The following is a 14,466-nucleotide window of genomic DNA, read 5'->3' on the forward strand; positions in this document are numbered from 1 at the left end:
CACACACTGATGAGAGGGGAGAGTCCACTGAGGGATACCTTGGTTGTGATGGAATGCTTTAGGGAAACCTGCTCATTTTTCAGTTGTAGTTCTGTAGCTCCCTACCGCCGTCCGCTACATCCGTCATGACTGGTCGTCTCTTTGCCCCTCAGGTTTTGTTGTCACTCAGCTGGTGACGTCCTGTGGCAGTGACGGTCACTCCATGGCTCTGACTGAGAGCGGTGAGGTGTTCAGCTGGGGGGACGGGGACTACGGTAAGCTGGGCCACGGGAACAGCGACCGCCAGCGCCGACCGAGACAGATCGAAGCGCTGCAGGGAGAGGAGGTGGTGCAGGTCAGTGGTATCCCACCTCAAGAGTGTTCAGGAACTCTTTTTTTTAATTCTGCTCTGGGAGCATAGACTGCATTAGATGTGAGTAATGGTAATAAAGAACTTTGGCGCTAGGCTGCAGTCACAATCTTCCTTTCTTTGCTCTCTTTGCCCTTTAGATGTCCTGTGGGTTCAAACACTCGGCCGTGGTGACTGCTGATGGAAAGCTTTTCACATTTGGTAACGGGGATTACGGCAGACTGGGTTTGGGGAACACTTCCAACAAGAAGCTTCCAGAGAAGGTCACTGCTCTGGAGGGCTACCAAGTCGGACAGGTGGGACAGAACATTTAGAAATGACCATGGAGAGATGAATTTCATTTATCATATTTTTACTATTTTCCTCGAGTTGCTGAGTCTTCCACGATGTTCATAAGCAGGACACTAGAATATATTTTTTAACAGTTAACAAATGTGATCTATGTCACCTCAGGTGGCTTGCGGTTTGAACCACACTCTAGTCGTCTCTGCTGATGGAATGATGGTTTGGGCGTTTGGTGACGGAGACTATGGAAAACTGGGACTTGGCAATTCCACAGCCAAGTCCTCACCTCAGGTAAGCGCTGTGGTTCTGGGAGGCCTGCTGATTCAAGTGAGCCATAAACACTGGATGATTCACTTCTGAAAATATGTTCTTTTTGTGAATGTAATGAAGGCTTAGTTGGAATTTTTGTTTCCTTAGAAAGTGGACGTGTTGTGTGGAATCGGCATCAAGAAAGTGGCCTGTGGGACACAGTTCTCAGTTGCTCTAACCAAAGATGGCAAAGTTTACACGTTTGGCCAAGGTACGTTATGGTTTGATGCTTTAAACAAACTTATTTTAACGATTAGATCTGCAGTGAGAGGTTGATTCCAGCAAAATTGCCAAATTTACAATAGTTTTGGATGTGATGGTTTTCAGATTTTTGTTAAAACCATTTTTATAAAAAATATTTTGGTTCTAATAATTAAGAAAATAATCATCTCTAAAATAAAAAATACATAATTCAAAGTTGAAAGCTTTGGTTATTTTTTTCCTTTTCATACACCCTATTTATAGACACATGTTTGCAGTAAACCACACGTGCAATATTTTCACGTTAAAATCTACTGTCTCATTACCCTTTTATTTTATTAACATGTTATCAAATATCTTTTTCCTCTCTTGATTGCAGACCGCCTCATTGGCTTACCAGAAGGCCGAGCCAGGAACCACAACCGGCCCCAGCAGGTGCCGGCTCTGGCAGGGATCCACATCCAGGATGTGGCAGTCGGAGCTGAACACACTCTGGTGCTCTCCTCAACGGGAGATGTTTACACCTGGGGCAGCAACTCGGAAGGACAGGTAAACTGCTGAAAGACACACAAACACACACACACACACACACACACACACACACACACACACACACACACACACACACACACACACACACACACACACACACACATATACACTGAAAATAGAAGGTTGTCATGATGCAATTATTAACTTCTCAGCCAGCGTCTCCTCTGGGTTAAGGAGTTCTGAGCATTCAGTTAACGAGAGAGAGCACCGTATATTCATTTCTTCACACTGCTTTTAAATGTTACTTTTACCTTCTTATGTGTTTCAGCAGTTTTTTTCCCCACTCATCATCTGATTGTAAATATTCTTTCATGTACAATTTGTTTGATATTTTGCTTAAAACTGTTAATTTAAGTCTTTTTGAACTTTTGTGTAGCTGGGTCTGGGCCACACCAACCATGTCAGAGAACCTACAGTGGCAACAGCGGTGCAGGGCAAGAACGTCCACCAGATCTCTGCCGGACGCTGCCACAGCGCTGCCTGGACGGCTCCCTCTGTTCCGCCTCGAGCTCCAGGTTAGAAGCACACATACACACATCCTAAGATCCCAAATACTGGCCCTGTAATGGCATCTATCTGCCAGACACTCTATCCTGGAGATCAGATTCCCTGCAGCGCTGCTGGCACATGAAGTAAATCCCAAAGTGGGGCACAGCAGAGTGTTGTCAGATGAGGCACCAACATAGTTTGATGAATGATGGATGAGGAGTTTCATGTATTGTGGTTAGAAAGTGCTGAGACCTCGTGCTATACGAGTCTTCTGATGTGATTGTAAAACACGTGGAAATACTTGTAATTAGGGCTGTTTTCGACTAAGGATTTTCATAATCGAATCTGATTTGTCAGATTTTGCCGTAGTCGACTGATAGTCGAACCTCTTTTTTTTTTCAGATAGCAGCTAGATCTTTATATTTTTCCGTTTCAAACAAAAGAGCTCAAAAAACATGGTAGGTGTGAAACAAATACCTTTATTTATTTAAAGCCAGACGAACGAATCTGGGCATATTAAACATCAGAACAGTTCACATAAAATCGGAACAAAATGGCTTCAAAAACAACAACGTGCCAAAACATGCCTTTATCGCTCAGTTAAGAACCTGTTTCTTGGCTTTTAATTCACAGTTTACACTCGGGAATCGGGATAAAATAAATAAAAAATTAAACTTATGCAAAATGACATAACACTTCTTTCCAGCCCTGGCCCTTTAAGCTCCCATCGCCTGTCCATCTCCTCGGACAGCGTAGTCTTGATGATCTTTGTGGTTCGACTGTCGTCCGCATGCACCACCAAATGTCTTTTTTAATATTCATAAGCATGGGGACAGTGGCAGACAAGGATGCATTATTTTCTTGGGACAAAAGCTCTGTCAGAGTGATCATTGGTTTAACAAAAAGCGACAATGTCCTCTGCTGTGCGCCACTGTGATGTGGATAGCTCCAGGTCACGATCGGACCGTTTGCTCACACTGTCATCTGTGAGCACGGCTGAAACTGGCCCCTTCTGTTCGATCAAGCGATCGAGCATCAAATAAACAGAGTTCGACGGGTGACAACATCCTGCATCAGTTTATGCTGAGGAACATTCTGTTGTTTCTGTTTATCTTGAAGTGCTGTGGTGGCCTTTGCGCTTTTTTTTAAATGAGAAACCAAGCGCCTTGCAGCAGTAACAGTGGGGCAAATGGGGTCCTGCTTCAGAGCGCTGTTTATGCAGAGTTGTAATGTGTGGTCCGCGCAGCGCACCCCTTTCATATTTCCCCAGGAGGGCTGCTGGACCAACTGGTTGGTGCACGCAACCATGTTTGCTGCGTTGTCATGCACCACAGAAACGATCTTGGTACTTGGAATGTCCCACTCGCAAATTATCTCCGTCAGTTCTCGTGCAATGTGATCGGCTGTGTGACTGTCCTCCATTTTTTTTGTTTCTAAAACAAATTCTCCAGTCGCCAGTCTCCAGTGATGAAATGTGATGTGACTGTGAGATAAGCCTCCATCTGAAGCGAGGTCCAGATATCAGTTGTGAAACTGACAGCTTCACAGTCCTGTATTGCCCTGTATATCTCTGACCGTGTCGATAGATATTTTGTGTGCACGATATCCATCACCATAGCTCTTGTAGGGACGGTGTAGCCTGGCTCAAGTGTGCGCAAGAGTTCTTTAAATCCCCCACCCTCAACAATGCGCACAGGCCTCATATCAAGTGCCACAAACTCCGCAATCTTTTCAGTAATTTCCCTTTCTCTTCTCTGAAAGTGGTGGTCTCAAATCAAGTTTTTTTTGCGTTAATCTTGGGGCTGCCGCTGATGCAGACGTGCCGGCTGAGTTGTCGTCATGACACTGCGGGTGTAACTAAATGATAGAATAATATAACAATAATATTTTAATGCCTGCATTGATAAAAGAGTGGTAGAACTGTTTGTTTGTTTGTAAAGTTAACAAGCCTTACCCGCTTCAAATGATATGCCATGTTGGTTGTCGTCGTGTGATATGCAAGAACCTGCTCACACAACTTACACTTCACTTTCTTCGGGTCATCTTTAACCTTTTCAAAATAGTTCCACACTTTTGATGTCTTTTTAGTAGCCATTGTGAGCCAATAAATCCGTAAACACTAACGGTCCTGTGTGCTGCTCACCTGCGCTCATTTGGATTGCGCAACTGCAGTGGGTGTGATTTATTAACACCGTAATAAACTAAGACTACCATTTAAACGAACAAATCATTGGAACTCTTTATTCACATAAAATAGACAGATTCTGCATTAAAATAGGCTTTTATATAACAAAAAAAGACATTCTATGTAACAATTAATGCTCGGCAGCCGCGGGCACCCCATATAGTCAGAATGGTATGGTCTTTGTTGTATAACAAAATTTTACGAAGATTCGACTACGAGGTTCATAGTCGAATCAGACCTCTCCGAATCGAATATTCGAATATTGGAGGTCAGTCCTACTTGTAATGTAGATTAAGTTCTGAACTGAAAATCTTATAAAAACCTCAAAAACCTGGAATTCTTTGAACTTTTTGTCTAGAGAATTCATAATTTCTGTTATTCAAATATATAATTCAACCACAGCTAAAACACTAACATGCTATATTTATAATAATGTGTCCAATGTGACTTGTGGAAGAAACTCAACAATATTTTTTTCCCATTTTTCTTCCCGTTGATTTGTTCCCCTTTTGGTCTGTCCTTCTCCTCTCCTCCTCCACGTCTCCTCCTCCTCCTCAGGCTCGTCGGTCCCTCTCCAGCTGGGTCTTCCCGTGGCGGTGCCTCCTCAGTACAGCGTGCTGAAAGAGATCAGCATGGAGTCGGTGAGGGCTCGTTTGAGACTCCTGTACCACTTCTCCGACCTCATGTACTCGTCGTGGAGACTGCTTAACCTCAGCCCCAACAACCAGGTGGGCAAAGAGCACAGAAAAGGACAATATCAATCATTACGAGGTGTCTCCTGATGCAAAGAGCTTGTGGTGCGCATTAAAGGAGGGATCTATCTATGCAATTAAGAAGCCCTGACATTTGAGAAGATGTTGTTTTTGTTAAAGGAATTCAACATAATGTTGTGAAAGATTTCCATTTCAATTGCTCTAAGATCGCAGCCATCAGTGTGTGTTAATTAGCAGTTTGGCACCATGACAATGTGTTTGTGAATGAGCTTTAAGTGGTCGGAACACTAGAAAAGCGCTCCATAAGTCCGTTACCAATCCATTAACTGTGCATCACAGTGTGTAATGATGCTAAATGTAATCTTCCTCTGCAGAGCTGTACGTCTCACTACAATGCTGGTACCTGGGGGATTGTTCAGGGCCAGCTGAGGCCCCTGTTGGCCCCCAGAGTTTACACCCTGCCTATGGTGCGCTCCATTGGCAAGACCATGGTGCAGGGCAAGAACTACGGCCCCCAGATCACCGTCAAACGCATCTCCACACGGTCAGTAACATGCTGGACTTTGTCTTCACTCAGAAGAAGTTCTTCAATTTGGGGGGGCAATTTATATGATGTAATATGCACACAAATCGGTGGATTTGCATTTTTGTGCAATCCTGGAGCTTAATTTAGAAAGTTTTATTAGGTACTTTTTGGGCTTTTATAGAATCACATGTTCATAAATGTAAATACAGTCACAGCAAATTAATTATTAAATACATGAACAGATACAAAGCAAATACTGCATAGAATTAGATAATAACACACAACAGAATTTCTCCTTCACATAACATTCCTTAACTTAAAGCAGTGGTAAAAATAATAATGGACTATAAAATACTAATAGAAATGTACTGAAATATAATAATACTGAATTTCCCTGCAGAGGACGGAAGTGCAAACCGATCTTCGTGCAGATCGCCCGTCAGGTTGTGAAGCTGAACGCCTCGGACCTCCGCCTGCCCTCGAGAGCCTGGAAGGTCAAACTGGTGGGAGAGGGGGCTGATGACGCGGGTGGGGTCTTTGACGACACCATCACAGAGATGTGTCAGGTATGAGCAGGATTACTTGTTTGTTAAATGTGTTGATCAGCAGGTGTTGCTGGAGGTGTTATGATAGTGACGTTTCTCTCCTCTTGTTCTATTCATGTGTCTGTAGGAGTTGGAGACAGGGGTAGTGGACCTGCTCATCCCCTCCCCCAACGCCACAGCAGAGGTGGGCTACAACAGAGACAGGTGAGGAAACTGAGGGAGCATGAAGGCCTTGGTTCTCACAGTAAAAATTATATTGCATTAATTAGATTTTTTAAATTTAAATATGATATTGATCAATACTGAAAGTTTGGCAGTCTGTTGTATTGTTCGGATATAGGAAGAAAGAAGCTCAGAATAACAATATTTTTTTCATAATCTTGTATTTATTTCCCCCCAAACTAGACTCTTTTTTTTTACTGAAATATATTTTTTGTAAGTTATTTAAATGAATACCTATTACCTTCTGAAGAACCATGACACTCTCCGTTTGCAAATATATGAAGGAACTCCCTGAAACACAAGAGTCAAATAAAGTAGCTGCAATAAATCAAGTCCGCAGTGAAGATAGATACTACTTCAATTTAGGTTCTCAAAACAAACTTTAGAAAGCCAGGGAAAGACCTGTTACTCTGTTGAGCTGAACATACTGGAAAATCGTTGCTGAAACAAACATGTATACATTACTCTCTAGGCTTAGCCTGTAATGCTGTATGGGGGTTTTTATGCTCATGATAAACTAAGCTTTAAAACAGCTAAACAATGTTTATATTTATTTCCCTAGGTTCCTCTTCAACCCGTCGGCCTGCATGGACGAGCACATGCTGCAGTTTAAGTTCCTGGGCATCCTGATGGGCGTGGCCATCCGCACCAAGAAGCCGCTGGACCTCCACCTGGCCACGCTGGTGTGGAAACAGCTGTGCTGCATCCCCCTGCAGCTGGAGGACCTGGAGGAAGTGGACCTGCTCTATGTGCAGACGCTCAAAAGCATTCTTCACATTGAAGACAGCGGCATCACCGAGGAGAACTTCCATGAGGTGGGGAGGACATTTTGATATGTGGTTAGAGAAGTTTTGGGGATGAAGTTTTTACTTTTAATCAGTACATTTGAGTGGTTAATATGACAATATCTGTAGTGTTACATGTTGTTATTGATATCTGTATCACGATTTTCTGGAAAATGAATCGAGAAGTTTTTTATGGTTTAAAAAAATAAAACTTAAATAGCTGATAAATCAAGTTAAACAAATGTTCACATATATAATATCACCTTTGTTCTCTAAAAATAACAAAAAAAATGTTATATAATAATATTATTTTATAAGGTAAATTATTTTTAAGGCTCCTAAGAAGGTCGTTTTGACTCTAGCAGAGCCTCATCCTGCACAGTGTTCACTGACCTGTAGCCACCATTCAGCTATTATGTAGTCCTCTGTGGGGTCTCTGAATCAGCGCTATGCTTGTTCAGCGAGTGATATTTTAAACTCGACGTACTCCGGAGGAAACTTAATTCACTTTGCAGCACGTACATATTACCTCGGTCTGTTCGAGGAAACCACCCGGCAGGTCTTTATAGCTCAACTTTCCATTCAAAAGTGACTTTTCTTTCTCCATTTGTAGTGTGATCCACAACGTTACCATGGTTTCCTGATATTTTCTTAAACTACGGAGCGGGCAGAGGGTCACAGAACGCACACGCGTTAAAAAAAATAGTTCCGTTAAAAGGAAGGTGCGTTACCGCCGTTAATAACGCGTTTAACTGACAGCCCCTAGTTTTAACCCTTTAAATGCCAGTTTGTTAACATATTTGTACCCAGAAATGTAATAATTTCCTGTAATATAAAACCCAGGAGGGGATCGCTTTTGCAAAACAAACAATACAGTTTCAATTCCCATAGTGGAAACGGATAAAGTAGCATTCATTGCCCCATGGGGGAAACATACGGATGGATTCAGCGTCAGCTCCTCATTATCTAAATATAAAATTTAAAAATGTTTGTCTAAAGTGCAAAGAAAAGTGACAAACATAACCCGATTGATACATACAGGTATAATGCAGAACACTCTCGTTGAAGCTTCTTAAACGAGAGAGAAAACAATTACATGCAATATCTGTGATATCCTTAAATATCCCATGTTTTATACAACAACTCAAGTGCCATGTTTTAGAAATGTGGTTAAAAGAAGATTTCCTGATAAGGCAAATATCTCATCCTCTCAAGGACTGGATTCCTGTGGGGTAATGAGATAAATGAAATGTTATTGAATATAAAAGTCGTTCCAGCTCGAGGCCTAAGCAGTAAATTAAACTTACACACCACCCGTCCGTATCCTCACTCCATCACTCTGTATTTACAGCTCCTCTCCGCCTCCGACTGCGCCATAAAAAGAATGTAATGTCAGCATTTACCCGCGGGCTGGTGAAGGCTCACAGGGGGGGTCTGGTGTTTTGACATTGCGGGCATACCATGCATGTACTGTATACAGAGAACCGGATACAGCGCTGGAGGTGCCACCCCGTTTATTCCTATGGAAGTTGCTCAGTGGTGCATGAAGCCCAAAATAGACTGACTGTAGATTGAGAAATCAACCGGATCACCCGGGGATTCGGACCAAAAGAGCACCACACTTACGTTTTTCCTAAGCCCCCCCCAGATCCGGCCGAGCCAATATATGGAGGGGGAAAATAACTATGGTTTTGGCACATTTACAACTTTGATGACCTAATGAAAACTGTTGTATTGTGAGGTGGGTTTACTTTAAAGGGACCCTATTATGTGCTGCAGCACCTCTTTTCACCCTCTGTCTGAAACCAGAGCCCATTCTGCTCTGATTGGTTAGCTGGCTCTGTTGTGATTGGTCAACCGATTAGAGATGTCCCACCTGTTAGCCTAGTTCTATCACATAGAAGGTGTTGGAGCGCTAATTAATAGAAATGCAAGTGTTGCATAATTATGTCATTATGTCACTGAAGTAGACAAAGGAGTCGTTTCAGGCCGGGGGAACACGGAGATTTTAACCTTTGCAGACGTGAACATGCACAAAGTCCTATATAACACACTACAGGAAATGGAAAACCCCCCAAAATAGGGCCTCTTTAAATTTATCAGCTGATTTACAGACGTCTCTACCCTAATCTAAGCCAATAGGGAAAGTATTTTCTCAAATTACCTCTTGGATTAGAATGAAGTGTAGTACCACAGTTTGACCACCACAAACATTTGCTACATCGGCCGCGCCCTTCCTGCGGGCTCGGGCATACCTCCCCTCCGCCCACGTGAGCCTTTGATCCGTCACAATAACACCGAGCTGCTGAAAAGAAGAGCCTTTTTTATACCAATAGCCAGTTTCAAATATCCCAAACCAACCTTGACACACACCGCAGCCTTGCCACACCCAGCGAGCTAACAGAGCCAGCAGGGAGCATGATGGGAGTGTAGAGCAGGGTTGATCCTGTGTACGGCTGCCAGAGTTCATCACAGAGTTAGCAAACATCGACCCCCATCTGTGTTCACACACCAGGCTGAGAGCAGTGACAGTCATGTGTGTGTAGCCAGTTTGAAGCAAAGTGAGAGCTTGACGTTAGCCCTGCTGGGGGGGCTGTGGGTAAGCTTTTTAAACTCTGCCTAGCGCTGATCAAACCTCAGCATGACTGTGGCCCTGACACACAGACCACACAGCCCTCACACCCCGCCCGGTAAGGCTCTCTGGAGGAGCAGAAAGCCCCTCTTCTGTCCAAACAACCTCACACAACCCCTGCTCTGAGAAGCCCCCGGCCTGCAGGAATGCCAGGGCCGCTGTTGATGCAGCACATCCTGCCTGCCGGGGACCTGGCCCCGCTCCCAGACTCGTAGAGGAGGAGGAAGAGGAGGAAGAGGAGGTCTGAAGCCATAACACTGGCTCCGTCAGCCAGGAGGAGGGAGGAGGAGGGAGGAGAGGAAGAGGCTGCATCTGCTGCTTTGGCAAGAAGAGACATGGATCAGAATCCTCTGTTGGCTCCGGTTCGACGAGCGGTCAAATGTCTCAACATGATTTCACATTTGCTCGCTGCTTTCCAGGATATTAAATAAGCGTTCTGATTCCAGCAGCTGGGATAGATCGGCTGCAACTCTACCCAGACAAAGGAAAGATGAAGAATGTTGCAAAACAGTGTAGCTGCTGACTGAGCAGCGCTGAGGGGAATGTCTGGATGTTTATTCAACAATCCCATGTAGCTTTTATAGTTCACAGAGCTGACTCTTAAAGAGCACATCATGACTAGGGCCGGTATATCTGTCAGTGTCCGGTCTGCTGATAAACAACAGCAGGGTTTTGTCTGAACCGGGTAAGGGGCGCTGCGCCCTCATACTAAGATGCAGATTTTCCCCATGAAATGTTAAAGGGATGCCAGAAAACAATATTTCTCCAAGAATATAAAAAATTGTGTCGAATAGAGCGTCAGACAGCAGAGACAGCTTCGTGTTTCCAGAGAATAAATATGGGATGGATGTGGGTCTGCAGCCGGCTTACACTGAAACTGAGATTTCAGAATTAGATTGTTCCTGCTCTCCTTTTTCCTGTAGATGAAGTAAAGGAACCGTAACTCAGGATTTATTTGTTGTTTGAGGTGCAATAAATGACTCAGCAGTTTCAAGACATGAAGGACCTATTATTTTCAGCTTCGCTCTAAAGCAGGATTTTAGCCGGAAAGTGGGCGAGGCCGTCATTGCCGTCATCCCTTACACTTTATTTTTCTAATAAAAACTAACCAGAATACCTAACTAGTAAAAACGTTTTATTGACTGATATATGTTTACCAAAATATTGGTATCGCCCTCAAAAATCCACTATGGTTCGGGTCATGTGATGCTGAACATTTGATATGGACTACTGAGTTTATCATCAACAGAAAATGATTGAGCTGCATGCTGTAATCCCCGCTGATTACAGAACAGATATATGGATGAACAGATCCTCTTTAAGCGCCACCGCAGCCAGCTATCGATCAGTTAGATACTGTAAAACAGATATCACATCGCCCTCTGTTTCCCTGTGTGAAAGCACAAACAAAACAATAACAACATGTTGGTACAGTGCCTCTTTAGTACAAGGGGTGAGGGCTCCACAGTGTATCCTTCCCCGTTAGTGAGAGACAGTTCTTTCTCTGTCTTTACAGTTAAAGGTAACACTTGGAGCCGATTAACAGCGCTAATGTGTGTACGCTGTGTTCCTCTCCCAGATGATTCCTCTGGATTCCTTTGTCGGGCAGAGTGCAGACGGGAAGATGGTGCCCATCATCCCGGGGGGGAACAGCATCCCGCTTTCTTTCTCCAACAGGAAGGAGTACGTGGAAAGAGCTATCGAGTACCGGCTGCATGAGATCGATCGACAGGTACTGTATGGCGAGAGCCACATGTCGGTGTCATGGTTACCTCTCTGTGTATCCTGACAGATAAACAGATATCACCGTCTAATATTACATGGTTACAAATTGAATTTGATCCTGGAGCGCTGACTGATTTAATTTAGGTTTTTATAAAATGGAGGAAAATAGAATCTTGTAATTCTTGAAGAAAGATTTTCTAATGTGATTTGAAAAATCCACAATAGCTGCTAAATGACACGTGGGATGAGTTTGCTTTGTTTTCAAGGTCAAGCATGAAGGTTTCAAAGCTTTCGCTCACACAGAAGTTTCTCAGAGCAGCGGCTGCTTTGTAGCTATAAAAAAATAAAGCAAAATTCAATGTTTCCACCAAAGAACCATGTCTATCTCTTCAGGAATAGTTTCTGTGGGTTCATGTAGTCCAATAAAAACTGCTCACTCTGAAAGCAAAAGCTGAAGCATATAGTTGATAAATTTGTTGTTCAATGGAAGTACTTCCTGAAGAATTCGATGTTCATTATCAATTCATTATTTATGAAAAATGCACCAGCTTGGTAAAGTGAAAAAAGTAAATAAATAAAATACAAATAATTGTGAATTTCTTAGAATTATGAAGTCAGAATTGAAAATGTCACATGGGCTTTATGCGGAAAAAATATTTTATAGGCCAACAATTAATCTTTAGTTTCAGCCGTAGGGAAGAATGTGGAAAGTTCTGAGGAGAAAAAGGGTGTTGAGTATTTAAAACATTGACCTTTTCATTGCTTCAAGATTCTTCAGGCATGAAGTCTCAGAAACAGAACCATCCCCATCCTAAGAGATATTAGGACGGACGGATGTGATCACAGCTGTAACGCCTCTCCTGTCCCTCGTGTCTCAGGTGGCGGCGGTGCGTGAGGGCATGTCGTGGATCGTGCCGGTGCCGCTGCTGTCCCTGCTGACGGCCAAGCAGCTGGAGCAGATGGTGTGCGGCATGCCGGAGATCTGCTGCGAAGTGCTGAAGAAGGTGGTGCGCTACAGGGAGGTGGACGAGCAGCACGCCCTGGTGCAGTGGTTCTGGCAGACGCTGGAAGAGTTCTCCAACGAGGAGCGCGTCCTCTTCATGCGCTTCGTCTCCGGACGCTCGAGGCTGCCGGCCAACACGGCCGACATCTCGCAGAGGTTTCAGATCATGAAGGTGGACAGGGTGGGTGCAGCCGACTCCACCGTGTGCTACATGTTGTCTGACTACACCCTAATCATTTAAGGATGATTTCAGTTTATTGTTCCTATTTACTAAGGATTTACGCTCTACTTCCAGCATCAGACGTCAAGTAGCTGTGAGGTTGTCATTAATAGCATTCATCTCAATCATTCCCTAAGGTATACGCCTCCATTTGTTTTCCTCCGAAGCACTCGATTTGTGGAGGTAAAAGAGAAAAAAAGCACAGCCTAGCTCGTTTAAATCTTTGTAGTTTTTTCTATCAATTACACTCATAATAGGTGTTTCTTTCCACTTTGGACAAGCTCAGGGTCGAACTGGCCATCTTTGTGTTGTGGAGAATAACAGAGGGTAGTCCAGTAGTCCACAAGAATTAACAATTTTTTGATTTCTTTTAACTACCCCCAATTAAGTTGCACTCTGATTAAAAAAATCAGCCATATTTCTCGCCAAGTGAAGATATTTTCAGGGCTTTTGCATTTCCATGGCGTCAGTTATAGTGGGCAGGGCTGGGTCAGAGTCAGTCCCAGTCCGAATCCAGTTAAGGGGTCACTAGCCAAACTCCCAGTTTACTGTCTGCATGCTAAGCTAAGCTAACTCGGCTCTGTACTAACAGACATAAGAGGAAGTCTTTCTGTCCTCTGTTGCTGAATTTCACAAAGGAAAGTTAGCAGAAACAGAACCATGAACAAAAAGGACGACAGAGGATGTAAGAAAGCTTTCTTTAAGTTTTCTGCACTAAAAGGGAGTACAGTTTAGAAATGCTCTGTAGGAAAAGTGCCTTGAGATATGATAAATTCTAATATGATGTGTCGCTATATAAGTGACTTGAATAGATAAACCTTTATTGATCCTCAGAGGGGGACTTTGGTTGTTGTAGCTGCACAAAGACTGAAATAAATACAGAAAAAACTAATAATAGGAAGTATTCCAAACTTAAAAAGAGGATAGAATAAGACAAGAGCTTATGGAGAGAAGAGTTGTAAGGTAAAGATTTGTAACGACTATCATTTCTCCCTCCTCAGCCGTACGACAGCCTGCCGACCTCTCAGACCTGCTTCTTCCAGCTCCGCCTGCCTCCGTACTCCAGCCAGGCCGTTATGGCGGAGCGTCTGCGCTACGCCATCAACAACTGCCGCTCTATCGACATGGACAACTACATGCTCTCCAGAAATGTGGACAACGCAGAGGGCTCCGACACGGACTACTGACGCAGGCAGCCCCGCACATGCACACAGGAATGAAGTATCACCTGGCACACGGACTGTCTGACCGGAACACGCACACACAGAGCGAGATGCTTCATCATCGCTGCACCAGTTGTAGGGAACTCCTGAGCAGACACTTTTTAAATCCATTTTATGTACTTTCAAACAGCACAGGTTTTCATTTCTCCTTGTGGTTTATTAGCAGTTTTTAAATGACACAGAAATCCACCCGAGGAGTGCATTTAGTGTTATCTTTTTTTGCGCATTACTCCACATCCCATTTTCAGGGTTTCTGCATGGAGGTTATGTTTATTTGTGTGGAAATGTGAATAGAATATTCAAAAAAGAAGCGCGAGGAGGAAAGGAAGAATATTGTACATTGTGTAAAATGCTTCATTAGGGAACTGTTTTGCATAATATCCATATTTATTGTTTTCATTGCCTATGCCGAGTTTCCCAAAGCATACAAAAAAACAACAATAAATGCTGCATAACTGATGGGTTGGGTTTCATTTAAAACGCTTAAGAACAACAACAAACA

At 43.5% G+C, this 14,466-nt stretch overlaps 1 protein-coding gene across 6 annotated transcripts in view; it reads left to right on the forward strand.

Annotated features, from left to right (window-relative positions):
- The window catches only part of herc1 (HECT and RLD domain containing E3 ubiquitin protein ligase family member 1), a 66,002-nt gene extending 51,579 nt beyond the window's left edge, over window positions 1-14,423 (forward strand). For all 6 annotated transcript variants that reach the window (XM_063881041.1, XM_063881045.1, XM_063881046.1 and 3 more), the window contains exons 66-79: window positions 153-334; window positions 490-645; window positions 803-925; window positions 1,052-1,154; window positions 1,524-1,693; window positions 2,073-2,211; window positions 4,929-5,098; window positions 5,458-5,627; window positions 6,010-6,175; window positions 6,282-6,358; window positions 6,939-7,191; window positions 11,373-11,525; window positions 12,397-12,702; window positions 13,743-14,423. In XM_063881041.1, coding sequence (XP_063737111.1) covers window positions 153-334; window positions 490-645; window positions 803-925; window positions 1,052-1,154; window positions 1,524-1,693; window positions 2,073-2,211; window positions 4,929-5,098; window positions 5,458-5,627; window positions 6,010-6,175; window positions 6,282-6,358; window positions 6,939-7,191; window positions 11,373-11,525; window positions 12,397-12,702; window positions 13,743-13,928 — 2,354 coding nt within the window. In that variant the 3' untranslated portion in view covers window positions 13,929-14,423. The remainder of the gene's footprint in view (window positions 1-152; window positions 335-489; window positions 646-802; window positions 926-1,051; window positions 1,155-1,523; window positions 1,694-2,072; window positions 2,212-4,928; window positions 5,099-5,457; window positions 5,628-6,009; window positions 6,176-6,281; window positions 6,359-6,938; window positions 7,192-11,372; window positions 11,526-12,396; window positions 12,703-13,742) is intronic.
- The last annotated feature ends 43 nt before the right edge of the window (window positions 14,424-14,466 follow it).

Source organism: Eleginops maclovinus, chromosome 4 (genome assembly GCF_036324505.1).
Source record: "Eleginops maclovinus isolate JMC-PN-2008 ecotype Puerto Natales chromosome 4, JC_Emac_rtc_rv5, whole genome shotgun sequence".
Taxonomy (NCBI): Eukaryota; Metazoa; Chordata; class Actinopteri; order Perciformes; family Eleginopidae; genus Eleginops; species Eleginops maclovinus.